The 19,902-nt window shown below is 44.0% G+C and overlaps 2 protein-coding genes across 2 annotated transcripts in view; both read right to left on the bottom strand.

The window, feature by feature from the left end:
* Nucleotides 1-562: 562 nt before the first annotated feature.
* LOC115114877 (fatty acid-binding protein 10-A, liver basic) lies at nucleotides 563-1,962 on the bottom strand. Its single transcript, XM_029643368.2, has 4 exons — nucleotides 1,751-1,962; nucleotides 1,275-1,447; nucleotides 881-970; nucleotides 563-677 (listed from the first exon to the last, which is right to left on the bottom strand). Exons 1-4 carry the CDS (start codon nucleotides 1,815-1,817, stop codon nucleotides 627-629), a joined length of 381 nt encoding a protein of 126 aa, XP_029499228.1. The 5' UTR covers nucleotides 1,818-1,962; the 3' UTR covers nucleotides 563-626.
* Nucleotides 1,963-3,108: 1,146 nt separating this feature from the next.
* Nucleotides 3,109-19,902, bottom strand: part of LOC115105365 (myomesin-3-like) — a 71,470-nt gene continuing 54,676 nt past the window's right edge. The window contains 19 exon segments of the mRNA XM_029627325.2: nucleotides 3,109-3,636; nucleotides 3,971-4,026; nucleotides 4,144-4,166; nucleotides 4,389-4,425; nucleotides 4,715-4,878; nucleotides 5,827-5,932; nucleotides 6,395-6,433; nucleotides 7,226-7,313; nucleotides 10,399-10,506; nucleotides 10,654-10,721; nucleotides 13,890-13,949; nucleotides 14,290-14,434; nucleotides 15,396-15,532; nucleotides 15,803-15,847; nucleotides 15,930-16,036; nucleotides 16,329-16,485; nucleotides 16,670-16,784; nucleotides 16,914-17,098; nucleotides 17,988-18,114. Of these exon segments, the coding sequence (XP_029483185.2) occupies nucleotides 3,370-3,636; nucleotides 3,971-4,026; nucleotides 4,144-4,166; nucleotides 4,389-4,425; nucleotides 4,715-4,878; nucleotides 5,827-5,932; nucleotides 6,395-6,433; nucleotides 7,226-7,313; nucleotides 10,399-10,506; nucleotides 10,654-10,721; nucleotides 13,890-13,949; nucleotides 14,290-14,434; nucleotides 15,396-15,532; nucleotides 15,803-15,847; nucleotides 15,930-16,036; nucleotides 16,329-16,485; nucleotides 16,670-16,784; nucleotides 16,914-17,098; nucleotides 17,988-18,114 (2,034 nt within the window). The 3' untranslated portion in view covers nucleotides 3,109-3,369.

Here is a 19,902-nt window from a genome sequence, read left to right as displayed (position 1 = left end):
AAACCCAACCAAATTGAGGTGATTTGGGATGAGTTGGACTGCAGAGTGAAGGAAAAGCAGCCAACAAGTGCTCAGTATATGCGGAAACTCCTTCAAGACTGTTGGAAAAGCAATCCAGTCGAAGCTGGTTGAGAGAATGCCAAGAGTGTGCAAAGCTGTCATCAAGGCAAATACAATACAATTGTATTGGTCTCATACACATGGTTAGCAGATGTTAATGCGAATGTAGCGAAATGCTTGTGCTTCTAGTTCCAACCCGTGCAGTAATATCGCAAAGGGTGGCTATTTGAAGAATCTCAAATATAAAATAGATTTGTATTTGTTTAACACTTTTTTGGTTACTACATGATTCTATATGTGTTATTTCATAGTGTTGATGTCTTCACTATTATTCTACAATGTAGAAAATTGTGAAAAGCAAGAAAAACCCTTGAATGAGTAGTTGGTCTAAGACTTTTGACCGGTAGTGTAGATTGAATACTTTTCTGTTATCCAATCAGTGTTTACTGTGTATTAGATGATGCACAGCAGCATGTTCACAGCACACATAATAAACCACACGTTTTACGTCAAGCATGTTTATTTAAATAGCCAAGGACTGCCCCCTGCCTGCTACCATTCCAGGTTTACAACTTTTTGCTCCTCCTGATGAGTGACGTAGAGCCCACTGTCAGCGTCTGAAATGGGGGAGGTAGTGAAAAGTGTTTAGTTACTGTGGTCAGGTCACTATTATACAAATAAAACCACCTAAGGTAGAAATAGCCAGCTTGTTTGACCTGTGCCCCATATGTCACAACTGTATATGCTTATATTTGACACAATGTACTGACAAATGTGTAGTGTGTTATTATTCAGTGTTACCAACATTAGGTCAAATTACCTCAACCATCTCTCCGCCTTTGAGCTCCTGGATGTGTGTGAATTTTTCTGTGTTGCACATCAGCTTCCCTCCCGCCAGTCTGACCGTGCACTGTAGGGGCCAGAGAAGAGAGAGGCGATCAGTAATGTGTAGCAATAACGAGTGACGACAGATGAGCTAAGAAACTTGGAAGACTGAACAAGACATAACACTAACTGCAGATACAAGACGATCGTCTTGACCCCCCTCCTCCCTCATAAGACAGAACATCCATAAGACAGAACTTTTAAACTACCAAGCATTGCTTTACTTCAATTCAAAGATGAAACCTGTCGATTTAACAATATGTCAGTGAATCAATCAATACTTTCATAAGTATAGATTCACCACAGACAGGTACATTGGGATTGCCTACCTTGAGCTTCTTGCCATCCATGGTGGTGATGTCAGCCTCTTTGCCGATGGTGAAGGAGTTAGTGATGGACTTGCCAGGAGTTTTGGAGGTGATGACGAAGTCATTGCCGTTCTGCTGGATCTCTGTCACGGGCTTGATGTCTTTGGCCAGCTTGATAACGTCTTCTGGGAGTGCTGATGGATGGGCAGGAGGTTGACTCATTAGCTTAGGATTGGAGCCATGGAGGCAAACCCTACCTTTTCATTTTGGGTCATAGTTGGGAATCTATAGTCGAATCTCTTGTATTTCCTTGATTCCTTACATCCTCTCTCCTTTTCAAAACTCATTAGATGAGAAGGTCAGAGGGGAGGTACCATTAATCTTCTAGCCTCCAATGAGTTTTGAGAAAGAGGACACGAGGAATCAAGCACATACATTTCAGATTCAGCCCTAAACAACCCTATAGGTGCAATGTAATGAATCTTTAGGAAACTCACAGATGGCCCTGAGGAACTCCTCGTAGTTCTCCTGAGCATACACCTGCCACGTTCCACTGAAGGCCATGTCGTCTGTGTCTGTACCGGTCCGGTTTCTCCTCCTTCACCAAAATGGGCAATAGGAGCCTGAGACAGCTGTGCGAAGCTCAACACAAATGTAGAAACGGCACTGTGTCCCCCACAGCTACTTATATCAGCAGGTAGAAGGGGCTCCGCTCTGTGCATCTGTGTCTAATCAGTAACACAGCCTCTGAAGTAATGTTCCTCATTGTTTGAACAACCCAGAGTTCGCTTACATCTCTGTCTGGCAAGACCCCAACTTCCAGTTGTCTTGGGATGGGGAAGAGTACGTTATGTCCGAGCTGTGCTATCGTATCGTCATAAAATGACATATGCATGGGTTTTACTCATCCCAATAGATTCTGAAACTTCTGAGACGCAGATCTCAAGTTTGTTTCAGGGGAGCCCTTCTTGCAATACTGTCCTAAATGCAGACCTGGGTTAAATTGCTGTATGAAATAATTTTGAATAATTTAGCTGGGCTTTATCGAGCGTGCCTAGTACAATGGAACCGCTAAAATCGTTGCAAAAGTGCAAACCAGACCATATGGCACTCCGGGCAGGCTAAAGCAAACTCTGAAACTGTTTGAATAGTATTCGAACCCAGGTCTGATGTCCTGTGGAATCTTCCTAAAAAAACAACCTACTCCACTGTTTAACCAGGCGATGGGTGAATGACACCTTGGACAAAAGCTTGTCTATCAGTTCAGAAGACATGTCTTAGCTACTCTTTGCTCGCATAATAATTGCCCACACTTGTAATGAGATGTTTCTAATAATCATTAAATGACGAATCCCTCTGGCAGACATCTCAAACAGTGCAAACAATAACAACATCAGAAGCATGTTGAGGTGAATGAAACCGTGTCAAGCCACCAAGATCAAATGACTTTATTAGCAGCACACAAGCGATTGCAGAGACGCATGATATGACAAATACTGTATGTGGAGAGCTAACAGGCTAATAGACCTACTTAAGCTGCAGGTGCAGACTCTGAATGAGCGAGATTGCTGCCTCATTACACGGAGGTCAAAGCATGAATTAGGTTGATGTGGAAAAACGCACTTGACGTGTCGTCGCACCTCTGTAATCTGCTCCATGTGCATGACTAACATGACACGTCTAGTGAAGTACAACATGGGAGATAATTGGAATTCGGATCAAGTCTGCTGCTGTCAAGACATGGAATGAACATTTAATGTGCTTGCCTTGGCCAATGAATCCTACTTCCGAGCTTTCTCGTCCCTGCTCACAGGTCCTATTATTTAATTGCTCCAGAAAGAAAGGGGCGACATCATAAAATTATAGCCGACACTCTTGGGATATTTATTGGCAGTATAATGACACAAGAATACAGGCTGTTGCAGTTTTGACTGGGCCCCAAATTGACCGTATTCCCCCTTGCACATGTAACTTCTTAGTCATTGCTACATCCCAATGCCAGAAATGAACTGCTTCTTATATTTCACTCCTCAGTAACTCTAATTGAACCCCATGAAGACCAACTGGCTGAACCACCATACAAACACAACCCACTGGGCACACACTCCTTCCTTCCTTACATCTCCACTGCATCGGGTGGAGGCTTCTCGCCGTGCTTGTACACGCTCACGGTCACGTTGACCGTCTGAGTGCCGTACTGGTTGCGCACAAAGATGCTGTAGTTGCCCGTGTCCTCGCTAGTCACGTTGTTTACAGTCAGAGTGCTGCACTTATTCTCGTTGGCGATGTTGAACTGGCCCCCCGAGACGATGCCTTTGTCGTTCCTCAGCCAGAACATCTCTGGGGCAGGGTCACCATCAGTGAAGCAGGTCAGACACAGAGACTGAGGAGGAGAGAGGGAAATAAAGATGACATGATTCACAACAGTCAATGTAAATAGGAATAATGACCAAATATCACTTATCACTGTTGACATGGGCAGGTAAGGTTATTTAAAAAGAAATACGTATTGGAGAAGATGCTGATCTAAGATCAGTCCCCCTTGTCCATTTAATTGTATTCATTATGATCTAAAAGGCTAAACTAATCCTAGATCAGCACTTCTACTCGTTGGTCTAACAGTACAATCACACAAATTGGACGTAAAAGGATAATGAAGGACTGGTGAACATGGTAACCACGTAATAGGACAGTATTATTTCCCAAAGTTAGCCTACCTTATTCTCCATGATAGCCACCACATCTGGTAGCCCCTTGGTCACCCTGGCCCGATCTAAAGCAACGAGAAGGATATTTACTCCCTTTTAATCACCCACAGGAAGCTCATTCAATCATTCCAGTGTACAGAAAATGCAATTATTAAGAAACAATGAAAGAGTAGGCTACTCACTTTTCTCAGCAACCGCCACTTGCCTTTGTAGCAAAAAGCAAGGGTAAAAACTGGTAAATACATTTGCAAATGGTTTCATATCCATTGCCATACTATATGTCAACTCGTCAATATTGAATATAGAACCGTTTTCGGTTTGCCCATGTGAGAATAGTGATTGAAAATAGTACCTACAATTGTTTGTGTTAGTGTTTACCACTGCAAGCCATGCTGGGAACACACCATCAATATGGTACTGCACTTACTTCAACCTCTGGTATTCCAACAGAGCATCAGCAAAGGCTTTTGAAGAGAGAAAGATAGAGATAATTCAATATAGATTACTGTAAAAGTATTTAGGAAGAGTGTAATATTCATTAACTGCCTGTCTCGAAAGATGTGAAGGTAGATCAAGATTGCAGACACATTGAATTATAATTGAGTAATAATAGTCCAATTCGGAAGTTTACATTCTATCTCTGAAGACATTGACATGAATCTGAAGCAGTAAAACCCCCTGTATGAAGCCTATTTCGCTTAACTGCTTTGAGACGATACTGCTTTTTGAGTGAATCAGACTGGTCAGACTAACCTTGTCCAGATAGGTCTAGTGAGCGGGTGTGCTTTTCTTGACCATCAAACATCTCCAGAGTGTACTTCCCCTTATCGTTCTCCGTGGGCGCAAAGACCTCGACCCACACCTTCTGCATACTGCTGCCAGGCTTACACCTCTCCAACTGGTCAATCCTACTCTCCCTGGTACACAATGAAATAGAATATGGTAATACAATTCAATAGAATATTGTTTTTCTAAAAATCCAACAAAAGATACTTCCATACAAGGCCATGACTATTTATGTCTGAGGGCTTTACTTGTTCAGTTTGTTTGTAAAAGCCTTTACGTTTGGTCTTTTTCAAACTGGTGAGATGAGATGGATTTGGGATTAAGGGCTCAGACTGTCTCACTAAGGAAGCTGTGGGGCGATGTGAAGAAAAACACAAACGCTAAAGCAACTCTTGAGTTAAAATTAGACAACAAACCATGTCGCTACAGCAGTGCCCTTACAGAAAAATCACGATTTCACGTGTAGTTTCGTGTTATCACATGTTGAGTTACATGTTGTCACATTAACTTCACATAAGATCACATGTGATCACATGAAAACGTGTTTTTGGAACACTCCACCTGTGTTCAGGTGAAATTCATGTGTTTCTTCCGTGTTGGGTTGTCATCAGCTCTCGTAATGGAGAGGTACAGGATGTGCAGGCTCTTGCTCCAGACAGGCACCAACACAGCTGATTCAACTAATCAAAGTCTTAATGATTAGTCTATTAGTTGAATCAGGTGTGTTAATGCTGGATTAGAACAAAAGCCTGCCTGCTCCGTAACTCTGTAGAACCAGGGTTGGTGGTTGGTGCTAACCATAAAAGCTGCCAGCAGGTGGCGATAAAAGTCCAGTCTCTGTTCCCTGTATGATGTTTCCCTTAGACACAGATTTAGGATCAACTTCCCCTCACCCAATCCAAACCTTAACAATTAGTGGGGAAAATGCTAAACTGACCCAAGCTCAGTGCCTAGGGGCAACTTCACTCTACTCTGTATAGCATAGGCTGACTGTATAATGTAGACAAAGTGGATACAGTAGGCCTGGAGCACAGCCCGTGTGGCAGGGCAGAGTACAGAGGCCAGGCCAGGGAACTCACTTGAAGTGCCAGCTGGTCTTCATGTAGCTGATATAGTACTTGAGAGAGCAGTAGAGCTTGAAGCCCATAGCAGTGCATTGAATCCTCACTGGGCCTGCAGACAGCGCTGTGCCACAGAGAGAGGAAAAAGTCAAATTCAGAGAGATGATACTCTGTGACAGAATGTCGTTGTTGGGATATTGACAGTTGACAGTATGGCCTTTTCTTGCATTTGAAAGACGGTACAAAAAAATACTAAATAACGGTTGTTTTTTTCTTTATTATCTTTTACCAGATCTGATGTGTTATATTCTCCTACATTCCTTTCACATTTCCACGAAATGCAAAGCGTTTCCTTTCAAATGGTACCAAGAAAATACATATCCTTGCTTTAGGGCCTGAGTTACAGGCAGTTAGATTTGGGTATGTCATTTTAGGTGAAAATTGAAAAAAGGGGGCCGATCCTTCATCATTTAATGACTTCGTTGTTCCCATCCAAAAATTGTTCATAAGAATGCTTGAGAAGTCACTCCTGTTTCGGTACTGAAATGTTGGCGTAATAGTATTAGGAAATCCATGCTGAACTTACCACACTGTTTGCTCAGGAGTTGTAGGAGCTTGTCATACTCTGTAAATAAAGACAGAATAATTATGTCTCCAGACATTGGGCTCTATTTAATCGATAAGGTCTGTGGAGGTGTGGTACATGGCAAATATACCACAGCTAAGGGCTATTCTTATCAATGATGCAACGCGTGAGTGTTCCCCTATTGGCCCCTGGTTCACCTCTGACCTCTGGGCTGGGTCTCTAAGCGCTGTGATTGGTCTACAGTGTTCCTGCCTGGGCCAACAAGAGTCAACAAAAGTGTCTCCCATCCGGCTGACCAAAGTCCATATAGGACATTCTATGAACGCCTGTATACAGCCATTAGCAGTGGTATATTGGCCATATACCACAAACACCCAAGGTGCCTTATTGCTATTATAAACTGGTTACCAACAGTAAGAAGTATTTTTTTGTCATACCCGTGATAAATGGTCTGTTATTCTATGGCTTTCAGCCAATCAGCATTCAGAGCTCAAAACACCCAGTTTATAATGTTCATTAACCTCTATGCATAATATTACACTATGTGCAGTCTCAGTTTCTGCATCTTCAGAATAATCATGAGACATAACAATAATGCACTTTGAAATTGCCTCATAACAATGTAACTTGAGAGAGTAACATTTCCCTGATATTTCGGCTAGACCGGGGCCCGTATTCACAAAGCTTCCCAGAGTACTAGTGCTGATCTAGGATCAGGTCCTCCCCCAGTCCAAGTCATCATATTCATTAGGCTCTACGAAGCAAAACTGATTGCTTTACAAACATGGGCCCATGTCTGTGGTTGTCCATGACAGTGCCATGACGTCTCACCTTCATCTAGTAACTCCAGTGTGCTGACATCCTGTCCTCTACCATCAGACGCCACGGCTTTGTAGTGGCCTGCCTCCTTCTTAGTCACCTGAGATTCACCAGAGACAAAACAGTCAATCATTATGACACACACACAGGCACGTCAGCACGCACATACACACAGGGTTTGAGAATACCCAAAACACATTTGACTTTCTGTACACAGACAATCCTACCCACAGGGCACAGACGCCAATTCAACGTCCATTCCACATTGGTTCACCGTAATTTCATTGAAATGACGTGGAAGCAACGTTGATTCAACCAGTGTGTGCCCGGTGGGTAATCATGCAATGATCTATAAACACTCATACTGTAGAGACCACTCTGACACATTCTGTGTGTGTGTGATGATCATTGATCAAATCGTATTAGTCACATGTGCCAAATACAACAGGTGTAGACCTTACAGTGAAATGCTTACTTACAAGCCCTTAACCAACAAAGCAGTTAGAAAAATACAAATAAGAATAAGAAATAAAAATAACAAGTAGTTAAAGAGCAGCAGTAAAATAACAATAGCGAGACAATATACAGGGGGTACCGGTACAGAGACAATGTGTGGGGGAACCAGTTAGTTGAAGTAATTGAGGTAATGTAGGTAGAGTTATTAAAGTGACTATGCATAGATAATAACAGAGCAGCAGCTGCGTAAAAGGGGACGCAAATAGTCTGAGTAGCCATTTGATTATATGTTCAGGAGTCTTATGGATTGGGGGTAGAAGCCTCTTGGACCTCGACTTGGCGCTCTTATGGATTGGGGGTAGAAGCCTCTTGGACCTCGACTTGGCGCTCCGGTACCGCTTGTCATGCGGTAGCAGAGAGAACAGTCTATGACTAGGGGGGGCTGGAGTCTGACTATTTTTAGGGCCTTCCTCTGGTATATAGGTCCTGGATGGCAGGAAGCGTGGCCCCAGTGATGTACTGGGCCGTACGCACTACCCTCTGTAGTGCCTTGTGGTCGGAGGCTGAGCAGTTGCCATACCAGGCAGTGATGCAACCTGTCAGGATGCTCTCGATGGTGCAGTTGTAGAACCTTTTGAGGATCGGAGGACCCATGCCAAATCTTTTCAGTCTCTTGAGGGGGAATAGGTTTTGTCGTGCCCTCTTCACGACTGTCTTGGTGTGTTTGGACCATGTTAGTTTGTTGGTGATGTGGACACCACTCTCAACCTGCTCCACTACAGGCCCGTCGATGAGAATGGGGGTGTGCTCGGTCCTCCTTTTCCTGTAGTCCACAATCATCTCCTTTGTCTTGATCACGTTGAGGGAGTGGTTGTTGTCCTGGCACCACACATGGCCAGGTCTCTAACCTCCTCCCAATAGGCTGTCTCGTCGTTGTCTGTGATCAGGCCTACCAATGTTGTGTCATCGGCAAACTTAATGATGGTGTTGGAGTTGTGCCTGGCCGTGCAGTCATGAGTGAACAGGGAGTACAGGAGGGGACTGAGCATTAAATAATACCTGCAAAACACTTGTCTCAACGTCAACAGTGAAGTGGCGACTCTGGGATGCTGGGCAGAGTTGCAAAGAAAAAGCCATATCTCAGACTGGCCGATTAAAATAAAAGATTAAGATGGGTAAAAGAACACAGACACTGGACAGAGGAACTCTGCCTAGACGGCCAGCATCCCAGAGTCGCCTCTTCATTGTTGACGTTGAGACTGGTGTTTGCGGGTACTATTTAATGGACCTGCCAGTTGAGGACTTGTGAGGTATCTGTTTCTCAAACTAGACACTAATGTACTTGTCCTCTTGCTCAGTTGTGCACTGGGGACTCACACTCCTCTTTCTATTCTGGCTAGAGGCAGTTTGTGCTGTTCTGTGAAGGGAGGAGTCAAACCAAATCAAAGTTTATTTGTCACGTGCGGCGAATACAGCAGGTGTAGACCTTACAGTGAAATTCTTACTCTCAGGCTCTAACCAACAGTACAAAAAAGGTATTAGGTGAACAATAGTAAAGAAATAAAAACGACAGTAAAAAGACAGTGAAAAATAACAGTAGCGAGGCTATATACAGTAGCGAGGCTACATACAGGCACCGGTTAGTCGGGCTGATTGAGGTAGATCTTGTACAGCGTTGTATGAGATCTTCAGTTTCTTGGCAATTTCTCGCATGGAATAGCCTTCATTTCTCAGAACAAGAATAGACTGACTGTCACGACTTCTGCCAAAGTCGTAACCCTCTGTTTTTCCTCATGTCTTTGTCAGAGATGGTTTTATGTCAGTGTTATTTGATGGTTGTATAGGTGCGCGACGGGCCCTCGTACCCATGTTTATTTCTGGATGTACATATTAGTGTTTGGAGCATGTTAATTGGGCATTTATTAAAAGCCTCCATTTTACACTCCGTTTGACTCTCCTGCGCGTGACTTCCCTGCCACCTATACACACGACTCTGACACTGACGAGTTTCAGAAGAAGTTCTTTGCTTCGGGCCATTTTGAGCCTCTAATTGAAACCCATGCTCCAGATACTCAACTAGTCTAAAGAAGGCCAGTTGTATTGCTTCTTTAATCAGAACAACAGTTTTCAGCTGTGCTAACATAATTGCAAAAGGGTTTTCTAATGATCAATTAGCCTTAATGATAAACTTGGATTAGTTAACACAACGTGCCATTGGAACACAGGAGTGATGGTTGCTGATAATGGGCCTCTGTACACCTATGTAGATATTCCATTAAATGTCAGCCGTTTACAGCTACAATAGTCATTTACAACATTAATAATGTCTACACTGTATTTCTGATCAATTTGATGTTATTTTAATAGAGAGAAAAAATGTGCGTCTCTTTCAAAAACAAGGACATTTCTAAGTGACCCCAAACCTTTTGAACTGTAGTGTACATTACTATGCTACAAAAATTAGGTGGTTAGGAGCTTAATAGTTAGAGAGGCGGATCTGTAGCCGGAAGGTCACCAGGTCAAATATCCAGTTGTGCGCTAAATAGTGGGGTTGATCAAAGTGACATGTGACATTATGGGCTAGTTCCCTGGAACCAGATTCAGCCTAGTCCTGGATTAAAAACATTCACAAAAGAGAATCTCCATTGGAAGTGTGTTTTAGTCCAGGATTAATTTTAATCTGGGTTCAGGAAACCAGCCCCATGAGGACTGGATGTGGTATGGTGTACCTGTTGCACAGTCATGGTGCTGACTCCAGTCTGCTGGTCATACACAGCTGGAGTCTCCACGCCGTCCTTGAACCACTTCAGAGTCGTATCCTTGCTTACGTTGGTCACCTGGACCCAGAAAGACAGAGGATTCTAATGATACAGTAACACTGTGCACGGAATACATTCATAACGACGCACAGGCATATCAGAATCCAGAATCCATGTGATTATTTCAGAACAAAGATAACAACATATTGGATATTTCTAAATTACCTTGCATTTGATTATGAACTCACAGTCCTCTGTCACGGTCCATGACAAAAACTCCAGGAAATAGGGTCCTTGAAAGACAGAGCGAATGATTAACTGCGTCCACTGGACCAGAGATACAGCGGCTGTCTTTGCTGGCAGTCAATCAATGAAGCTCGCCATATTCTGGTGTGTCAGCATTATATATTATGTTCTAAAGTTATAGCTGCCTATTTGACAGGAGCATTTTACGCAGAAATCGGATCTTTATCCACTGTTGGCAGTAAATAAAAACACATCCTACATGGACTTTGGACAGCCGAATCCGGCACCTCTCAGATTTGACTTTGTTCGTTCCGCCACCTATTTGCCTGGATCCGGTACCTCTCGCGGCATGATTTATTCATTGTTTCGCTGTTCGCACTGTAGACATTCTAATAAAAATGATCAGCGTTAAATCAAGTTGCCTTCTTGTTATTTCTGCTCTCTTATTTGTACGTAGAGACATGGGGAGGGGCCTTGTGGGGTAAGTAACTGATCTTGACACAGGTCTTGGTAGTGGTGGTCAGCTGGTGAAGAGGTCCCTATGTAATCACGTTACATAGCCTAGGCTGGTCGTCTCCCTACTGAATTTGAATCCTGGGAGGCCACATTAAAAAAATGGAAAAGAAAAGGCAATCGAGTTTGACGTCATTTTTTCATGTCCAAAAATCCAGAAAAAGACGGTGAATGGAACCCAGAACGAGCCAGAGAACTATCGTTGCCGGAGGAGAGGAGTGAGGGGCAAACTGTTCCTGATGCCAATGCCTTAGCTAGCAGCGCTGCTAATCCCACCAGTTCAGCATCTCCACTAGCTTGTAGGCCTACTAGCGAGTCAGACTCAGCAGGAGAGTGAGACGGGGAGGGGGGCAGTGCATCCACCGACGAAGTGCTCAGAGCAGGTGCAATTTGCAGTTCAACAACAATCAAACATATAACCCCTGGCTTGTCATGTAGAATTAAAAGTTGGGCTGTACAACATGAAAAAAGGTAGGGAACTTGGGGTCTAGAAATCACTGGGAGGGATGAAACTAGCAAAAGAGTGGGTGGGATGTACAATCATTTAACATCCTATGCCTCCGACGTAAAAAAGTCCTCTGAGAAAAAGGTTTTTGAACATGCCCGAACCAAGGCACATCTGGTGGCAGCAAGCCTTATAGACAGGGCTAAAGAGGATACCCAGGTAATAGTTTTTAGGGCTCCCGAGTGGCGCAGCGGTCTAAGGCACTCCATCACAGTGCTAGAGGTCTCACTACAGACCCTGGTCCACACCCGGCCGTGATTGGGAGTCCCCATAGGGCGATGCACAATTCGCCCAGCGTCGTCCGGGTTAGACCATCATTGTAAATAAGAATTTGTTCTTAACTGACTTGCCTAGTTAAATCAAAGTTAAATAAAAAAAACATAAATATTTAACACTCAAAATGAAGTAATAGACACTACAGCCAGAGTCTTCAGAAAATCCTTAGAAGGAAGCTAATTGTCCCAGCCACAGGCCCGCTCATGGCTTTGAGCAAGAAATGGACTCTTAGGGGTTCAATGGACATGACATGGGGAGAGTCATTGTGGGAGGTTCTGAAAACTAAGGTAGGACATTTTTTTCCCTTTACAAACTTGTTCAGTACTGTGAAGGTAATCTGAATAGGTGCTTCACACAGGAAGGCCTATATATTCTCATGTGTGTGTTCTGCTGTAGCCTACACTGATTTATCTTATTTGAAGTTATATTCCAATATTGTGATATTTATTCAACTGCTACATTTGATGTGTTGAAAATGATATGACATGCTGGTCGTGTCAGCCCCACAGCTGAGCATGTGTGCACGATGCACAATGTGTTCTGCAAGTGTCGTCTAAAAAGGTCGCTGTACATTGACGTCTGGAAAATGAGGCTATAAGAAATTCAGACTTGTGTCAGCCCCGCAGCTATACTCAGGTATGTGGGCCTACTGCAGTGACGTCTAAAATGCTTTGGAGAGTGCTGTCCGTTTCACCACCGTAGACAGTAGGCTACTTGGAGAGTGCTGTCCGTTTCACCACCGTAGACAGTAGGCTACTTGGAGAGTGCTGTCCGTTTCACCACCGTAGACAGTAGGCTACTTGGAGAGTGCTGTCCGTTTCACCACCGTAGACAGTAGGCTACTTGGAGAGCGCTGTCCGTTTCACCACCGTAGACAGTAGGCTACTTGGAGAGCGCTGTCCGTTTCACCACCGTAGACAGTAGGCTACTGGAGAGTAGGCTACTTGGAGAGCGCTGTCCGTTTCACCACCGTAGACAGTAGGCTACTTGGAGAGCGCTGTCCGTTTCACCACCGTAGACAGTAGGCTACTTGGAGAGCGCTGTCCGTTTCACCACCGTAGACAGTAGGCTACTTGGAGAGCGCTGTCCGTTTCACCACCGTAGTACTTGGAGAGCACCACCGTAGACAGTAGGCTGTCCGTTTCACCACCGTAGACAGTAGGCTACTTGGAGAGCGCTGTCTGTTTCACCACCGTAGACAGTAGGCTACTTGGAGAGCGCTGTCCGTTTCACCACCGTAGACAGTAGGCTACTTGGAGAGCGCTAGGCTACTTGGAGAGCGCTGTCCGTTTCACCACCGTAGACAGTAGGCTACTTGGAGAGTGCTGTCTGTTTCACCACCGTAGACAGTAGGCTTGGAGAGCTGTGTTTCACCACCGTAGACAGTAGGCGCTGTCTGTTTCACCACCGTAGACAGTAGGCTACTTGGAGAGCGCTGTCCGTTTCACCACCGTAGACAGTAGGCTACTTGGAGAGCGCTGTCTGTTTCACCACCGTAGACAGTAGGCTACTTGGAGAGCAGTAGGCTACCGTTTGTTTCACCACCGTAGACAGTAGGCTTGGAGAGCTTGTTTCACCACCGTAGAGCTACTTGCTGTCTGTTTCACCACCGTAGACAGTAGGCTACTTGGAGAGCGCTGTCTGTTTCACCACCGTAGACAGTAGGCTACTTGGAGAGCGCTGTCTGTTTCACCACCGTAGACAGTAGGCTACTTGACTGTTTACTCTGTCTGCTGCGCTGACACTTTGTGTTTGACACTTTTTTTCTCAATGTATTCCGGTACCTCAGATACCCCCTCGGATACCCCCCCACCACTCCTGCACTCACTATGTGTTCCAGGACCTCCCGATTTACAAAATTAAGCACTGGATCCAGCCCAGAGGTCAGGGGTGAACTAGGGGCCAATAGGGGAACACTCACCTGACTTTCTCTTGTAGTCCATTCTGTTGGCTATGGACTGAGCCAGTGTCTGACGGAACTCTGTCAAAGACACAACCACAGGGTCACTTCCCTACTGGCACACCGAGGATATGTAGTAACTACCAACAATAAGACAGTAACATTGACTGCAATAACCAAATCGATTGGAACAAATCTATATATCAGGCCATGCCAAACATTTACTGCTCTTTAGAGTTCACAGAAATAGTAAGCTGCCCTTTTCACACTATTGTGCCGATCTGAAGCAAACTGTGCTGGCTCAGCACTTCCAGCAACTATGGTGGATGCGAAAACAGGCTCATCACAGCTTGGTTTAGCTCAGCTCGGTTCGGTAGTATGAACATCCTGGTGATGAGTTTGGGTGACCAGATGGACTCACTCTCATCCACGAGCACCAGGGTGAACTGGTTCTTGGCGCGGCCGTCGCAGAGCTGGGCTGTGTAGGAGCCCTCGTCCTCCTTAGACAGCTGGTCAAACAGGATCTCTATCAGCCCACTGGCCTTGTCAAAGTTAATCTTGTGGGCCTAGGGAGAGAGAAGAGAGAGGACACACACAAGCACATGAATGCGCACGTATGTACATACATGTGCACACACACGCAGGCACGCGCACCTCACAGAATCCACGTTTCTACAATAACTTCTACAAGTGTGACTTGCATGTTGATTTGAGCTAATCAAGGCAAGGGGATAAAATGGGGGAAATGGGGTTTGGTTTATTCACAAAATCCTCATCTGTAGTCATTTAGTAATAAATCCTTAGCAGTGTTGACGTTCACGTGAAAAACATGCAAGTTGTGTAATATTAGTTTCACCCCATGGAAAATCCACATCTGTTGCAACAACCTCTGCCGACAGTAGTCTTCCAACCTGTGGTTATTTATTTTTTTAGGTTGATTTCATAACAAATCAACATTGCTATCATGTTGCTACGCACATTCTGGTGGAAATCTTTATGAAGGCGATTTGTGTTTAAATTAAATTGCAAGTATGATGGTGAGGGTAAACATGTTTTATTGCGATTGTTTGTGTGATTACTTTCTCTTTCTATACAGTCAATACCTCTTACTAATGCAAACTTGAATGGGGAACTATCAAACATTTAGCTATTTTGTGGCACGTCTAGATTTCGTTGATTTATGGAGATTTTCACTAGAAATTCAAATGCATCCAGGAACAAATAACCATCTGCATATATTCAGAAATAAATGTGTGTTTGCAAAATGCAGTAGCTTATGCTTTATGCACACCTCCGGTAGACATGCTATAACTTGCCTGGTTCGGCCTATTTCTGTTTTAACCAACTTGTCACCTTCCTATTCATACAACACTGCACCATCGATTAAAGCAGGAACATTCTGACACCCAAGCTAGTTTTAGTATTCATTTGAGACATACACACTCTACCGACAGACCAGTAGGCACAAGATGTAGTTCTGGGTTCTGAGATTAGAACACGTAGCCTGTGTTTTGAAGCGCTCCTTACTGCAGTACTGGAGATCTCTCTGTCGTTGAGAATGAGGCGGAGCTCTGCAGCGTTGCTCAGGCTCTCAGTCTGCATCCAGAGACGCACGTTCCCTTTCTCTGACACCTCCACCTGCCACTTGGAGCGCAGGGCTATCACTGTAGGGGGAGAGAACAATGAAGAGGGAATAGGTTATGGGTTCAGGTTGGCCTCCAAGCTTCCGCAAACAAAATCATCATCAGGAAGGGTGCTCAACAACAATGGCAGGAATTGAAAAAATAGGGCTTACCCAAGAAAGCATCTGAGGGAATAGCGTGTTGAAATTGTGATGTTGAACAATATATTATGCCTGTTTCTATTTGAAAAGGAGTACTATCGACTGTTTTAGCTCGATAGAGACTTGTATTATTACAGAGACTAAGTCTTACATGGGTGGCAGATGTGCCAGCCGAGCTCGGTCAGTCTGTTCAGATCTATGGGAAAAGAGAGAGAGGGAGAATTACAGGGAACAGCTATCTTTTGCGCAGGTCTTCTTTAGCTTGGAGTATAAAGTACCTTCCGCGGTAAAGGTGAAACTGGAAGAGATGTCTGGGTTGTCACTCATCTCTGCTGTGTACAGGCCCAGGTCCTCTTTAGTGGCGTTTGTGAAGGTTAGGATGGACCTGGGGACGGACAGAAGGACAGTAGGTTTAAAGGACAGACCAGGGGACTCAGTAGGCCTGAATGGGACAATAGTGCTCAGTGAAAAGGGAGTACATTTTACATTGTAGTGTGAGGTGAGGAAGAATCTCCACTGAGTCTGACCCTTTGGTGACCTCTTAACATTAAACAAGTCTTTCATGGGTTACATGCCCTCTCTCAACTCTACAGGTCACTTTTTTCTTTCTCTGTAAAAGGCACACACACACACACACACACCACACACACACACACACACATACAACATTGCAGTACCTATTGTTCTCCCACAGTACCCTGGCTCTCCCAGCTTCAATGGCCTCTTTGTAGTTCTTGCGCCAGACAAACGTGCTCTTCTCCGTAATTTCAGTGGCCTCAAAGGCCAGGAAGATGAAGCCATCATTGTCCACACCAATCTCTATGTCTCTGGTGCCTGATGGAGAAAGAACATGAATCAAAAGTCATTTTGGTGATATTATTAATCAGGGACCTAGTATTGCTAAAATCAAGCCTGGTCCCAGACATGTTTGTGCTCTTTGGCCAACTCCTATGGTCATTGTTATGTCAAACACAAACAGACCTTGAACCAGGCTAACTAAAACCCTAAAATGACTTACCTGGTTGAGTCTGGGCTCTGATAAGCTCAGAGGGCAGAGAAGGGATGCCCATTCCAGCCTTGTTGAAGGCACACACTCTGAGACGATAGGTCCGACCTGCCTGGAGACCTGACACCTGGGAACACAATCACACCAAAATGAAATATTTGATACATTTGATCATTTTATCAAAAACAAAAACATATTAACTCTATTTCAATGTATCTATATCCTTATTACAATAAACCAAGTATATCTCACCAACCTTCAAAAAGGTATCTGCAATTGGCTCGTCATTCACAGCAGTCCAGCTCTGTGATTGGTCGCCCTCGCTCAGCTCCACCAGGTACCCTGTGATTGGTCCTTGCTGTCCTTCGTAGAGAGGCACTGCCCATAGGAGGACCAGTGAGTTATGCCTCACCTCCCTGAATTCCAGGTCATACGGGCAGCCTGGGTGGGATGAGTGGGGTTAGCATAGTTAGCATAACACAAAGAGAGAAATATGGATCAAGCCATACAGCCTTACATTCTATACAGTACATGGATTGATAAGTGTCTACTGTGTTAGAAAAATACCAACCAGACCTGGGTGCAAATACTATTTGAAATCAGTGTTTGGTTCATCCTGACTGGAGTGCTAGGTGGGCAGGGACTGCACTTTTTGGAATTTTCTATTGGTTACATTGCAACATGCATGCTTATTCAAGCAGAGATAAAGTATTTGAAATGATTTAAAACCAGGATAAAACAGGGAGAATATTGATATTTATCCTTTTCCCCGTGTTCTATAATCACCCATAAACAGCCAAGTTGTCCGTGACAGAACAGGCCATCATAAAGAAATGAACAAACAGTAATAATAACATTTAAAAAACAAGTAAAGTGATTTTGCTTAATCTACCCCTTCGTTCTTAGTGCCAGTGCACGGTAGTTAATTTGCTTAACGATTTTCAGTCGCATTTAAATTATTTACGACGCGGGGAGAGCCGGCTGGATTCAGCTGGATTAATGGGCTGTGTGGAATAAATGGTGTGTGGCTCTCTCCATTTCCAATATGAATATCACAACAGGCAGCGTTATATGAGAAACACAGCTGGCCACGGCTGTGCACTGAACTGCTCCATTACCGAATGGCAGAGTGAGTAGAGAGAGACAGAAAGAGAGAGAGAGAGAGTGTGTTTTAGAGAGCAAACGTGTGAATGTGTGTGTGTTTTAGAGAGTAAAAGTGTGTGTGTGTACAGAGACCATGTGTGTGTACAGCGACCATGTGTGTGCATCCGTGTGTATGTGCATGCGTAAGTGAATGTGTGTGTTTTCATGATGCTTGCATCATCCTCACCTGGCTCAGGCATGGTCCACTCCTCACACAGGAAAGCCTCACTGGGCTCAGAGGGTTTACCAACACCAACCACATTGGCAGCAAAAACACGGAACTGATAGTAATGCCCCCCATCCAGATTACAGACCTGTAAACAAGACACCATAAAATGAATACAGTTACTGCACAAATTACAACCAGGGTTGTGTTCATTAGGACACAACCAGGAAAAACATTTCAAAACATTTTTGCAACAGAAATGAGCATTTCTTATTGGTCAAGTTTTCTGCTTGGTGCCTACTGAACAATACTCTGGTCATTGAGAAAACAAGGGTCAGCTAGCTTTGAGTTTCAGTACGTCAGCTCTTGCATGGACAAACCGTGGACAAAACAAAAAAGGTACCTTTTTAAAGATAATGCAACACAGTAGCTGGATTACCTCGGGCATATTCGCAGAGATTCATCTTAAATCTGAGGTTGTGTTCTCACGTCCTAATTTAGCTTGGTTTCTCAACTCCACACATATGGACATGACGGTGGAGTTGGGTTGCGACGACTGTGGAAGGAGTGTACCTCCAACTAGATCGAGACGCTGTCAGTCGAGATGAGGAAACAGTCTGTGGTTGCATTTGATTAACGTTTTGTTAAAAAAAGGATGGATTTCAGCAAATTAAGAAAGGCACGGAGCTGCAGAGGACAAACATAAGGTACACGGTAAGGGTTTCCGTATTTACACTCTCGTCTCTACTCAACTCCATTGATTTGATGTACACTACCGGTCAAACATTTTAGAATGCCTACTCATTCAAGGGTTTTTATTTTATTTTGACTATTTTCTACATTGTAGAATAATAGTGAAGACATCAACACTATGAAATAACACATATGGAATCATGTAGTAAGCAAAAAAGTATTAAACAAAGTAGCCACCCGTTGCCTTGATGATAGCTTTGCACACTCTTGGCATTCTCACAACCAGCTTCACCTGGAATGCTGTTTCAATAATGTTGAAGGAGTTCCCACTTATGTTGAGCACTTGTTGGCTGCTTTTCCTTCCCTCTGCGGTCCAACTCAACCCAAACCATCTCAATTTGGTTGAGGTAAGGGGATTGTGGAGGCCAGGTCATCTGATGCAGCACTCCATCACTCTCCTTCTTGGTAAAAAAAAAAGCCCTTACACAACCTGGAGGTGTGTTAGGTCATTGTCCTGTTGAAAAACAAATGATAGTCCCACTAAGCACAAACCAGATGGGATGGCGTATCGCTACAGAATGCTGTGGTAGCCATGCTGGTTTAATGTGCCTTGAATTGTAAATAAATCACAGACAGGGTCACCAGAAAAGCCCCCCCTCCATACTATAACACCTCCTCCTCCATGCTTTACGGTGGGAAATACCCATGTGTCTCACAAAGACGCAGCGGTTGTTACCAAAAATCTCTAATTTGGACTCCAGACCTAAGGACAAATTTCCAGCGGTCATATGTCCATTGCTCGTGTTTCTTGGCCCAAGCAAGTCTCTTCTTCTTATTGGTGTCCATTAGTAGTGGTTTCTTTGCAGCAATTTGACTATGAAGGCCTGGTTCACACAGTCTCCTCTGAACAGTTGATGTTGAGATGTGTCTGTTACTTGAACTCTGTGAAGCATTTATTTGGGCTGCAATTTCTGAGGCTGGTAAGTCTAATGAACTTATCCTCTGCAGCAGAGGTAACTCTGGGTCTTCATTTCCTGTGGTAGTCCTCATGAGAGACAGTTTCATGATAGCGCTTGGTGGTTTTTGCAACTGCACTTGAAGAAACACTCAAAGTTCTTGACATTTTCTGTATTGACTGACCTTCATGTCTTAAAGTAATGATGGACTGTCATTTTCTCTTTGCTTATTTGAGCTGTTCATAATATGGACTTGGTCTTTTACCAAATAGGGCTATATTCTGTAT

Source organism: Oncorhynchus nerka, linkage group LG3, assembly GCF_034236695.1.
Source record: "Oncorhynchus nerka isolate Pitt River linkage group LG3, Oner_Uvic_2.0, whole genome shotgun sequence".
In the NCBI taxonomy this organism is placed as follows: domain Eukaryota; kingdom Metazoa; phylum Chordata; class Actinopteri; order Salmoniformes; family Salmonidae; genus Oncorhynchus; species Oncorhynchus nerka.
Note: the sequence above shows the minus strand (reverse complement) of the source record. Positions and strands in the feature narration are given on the sequence as shown.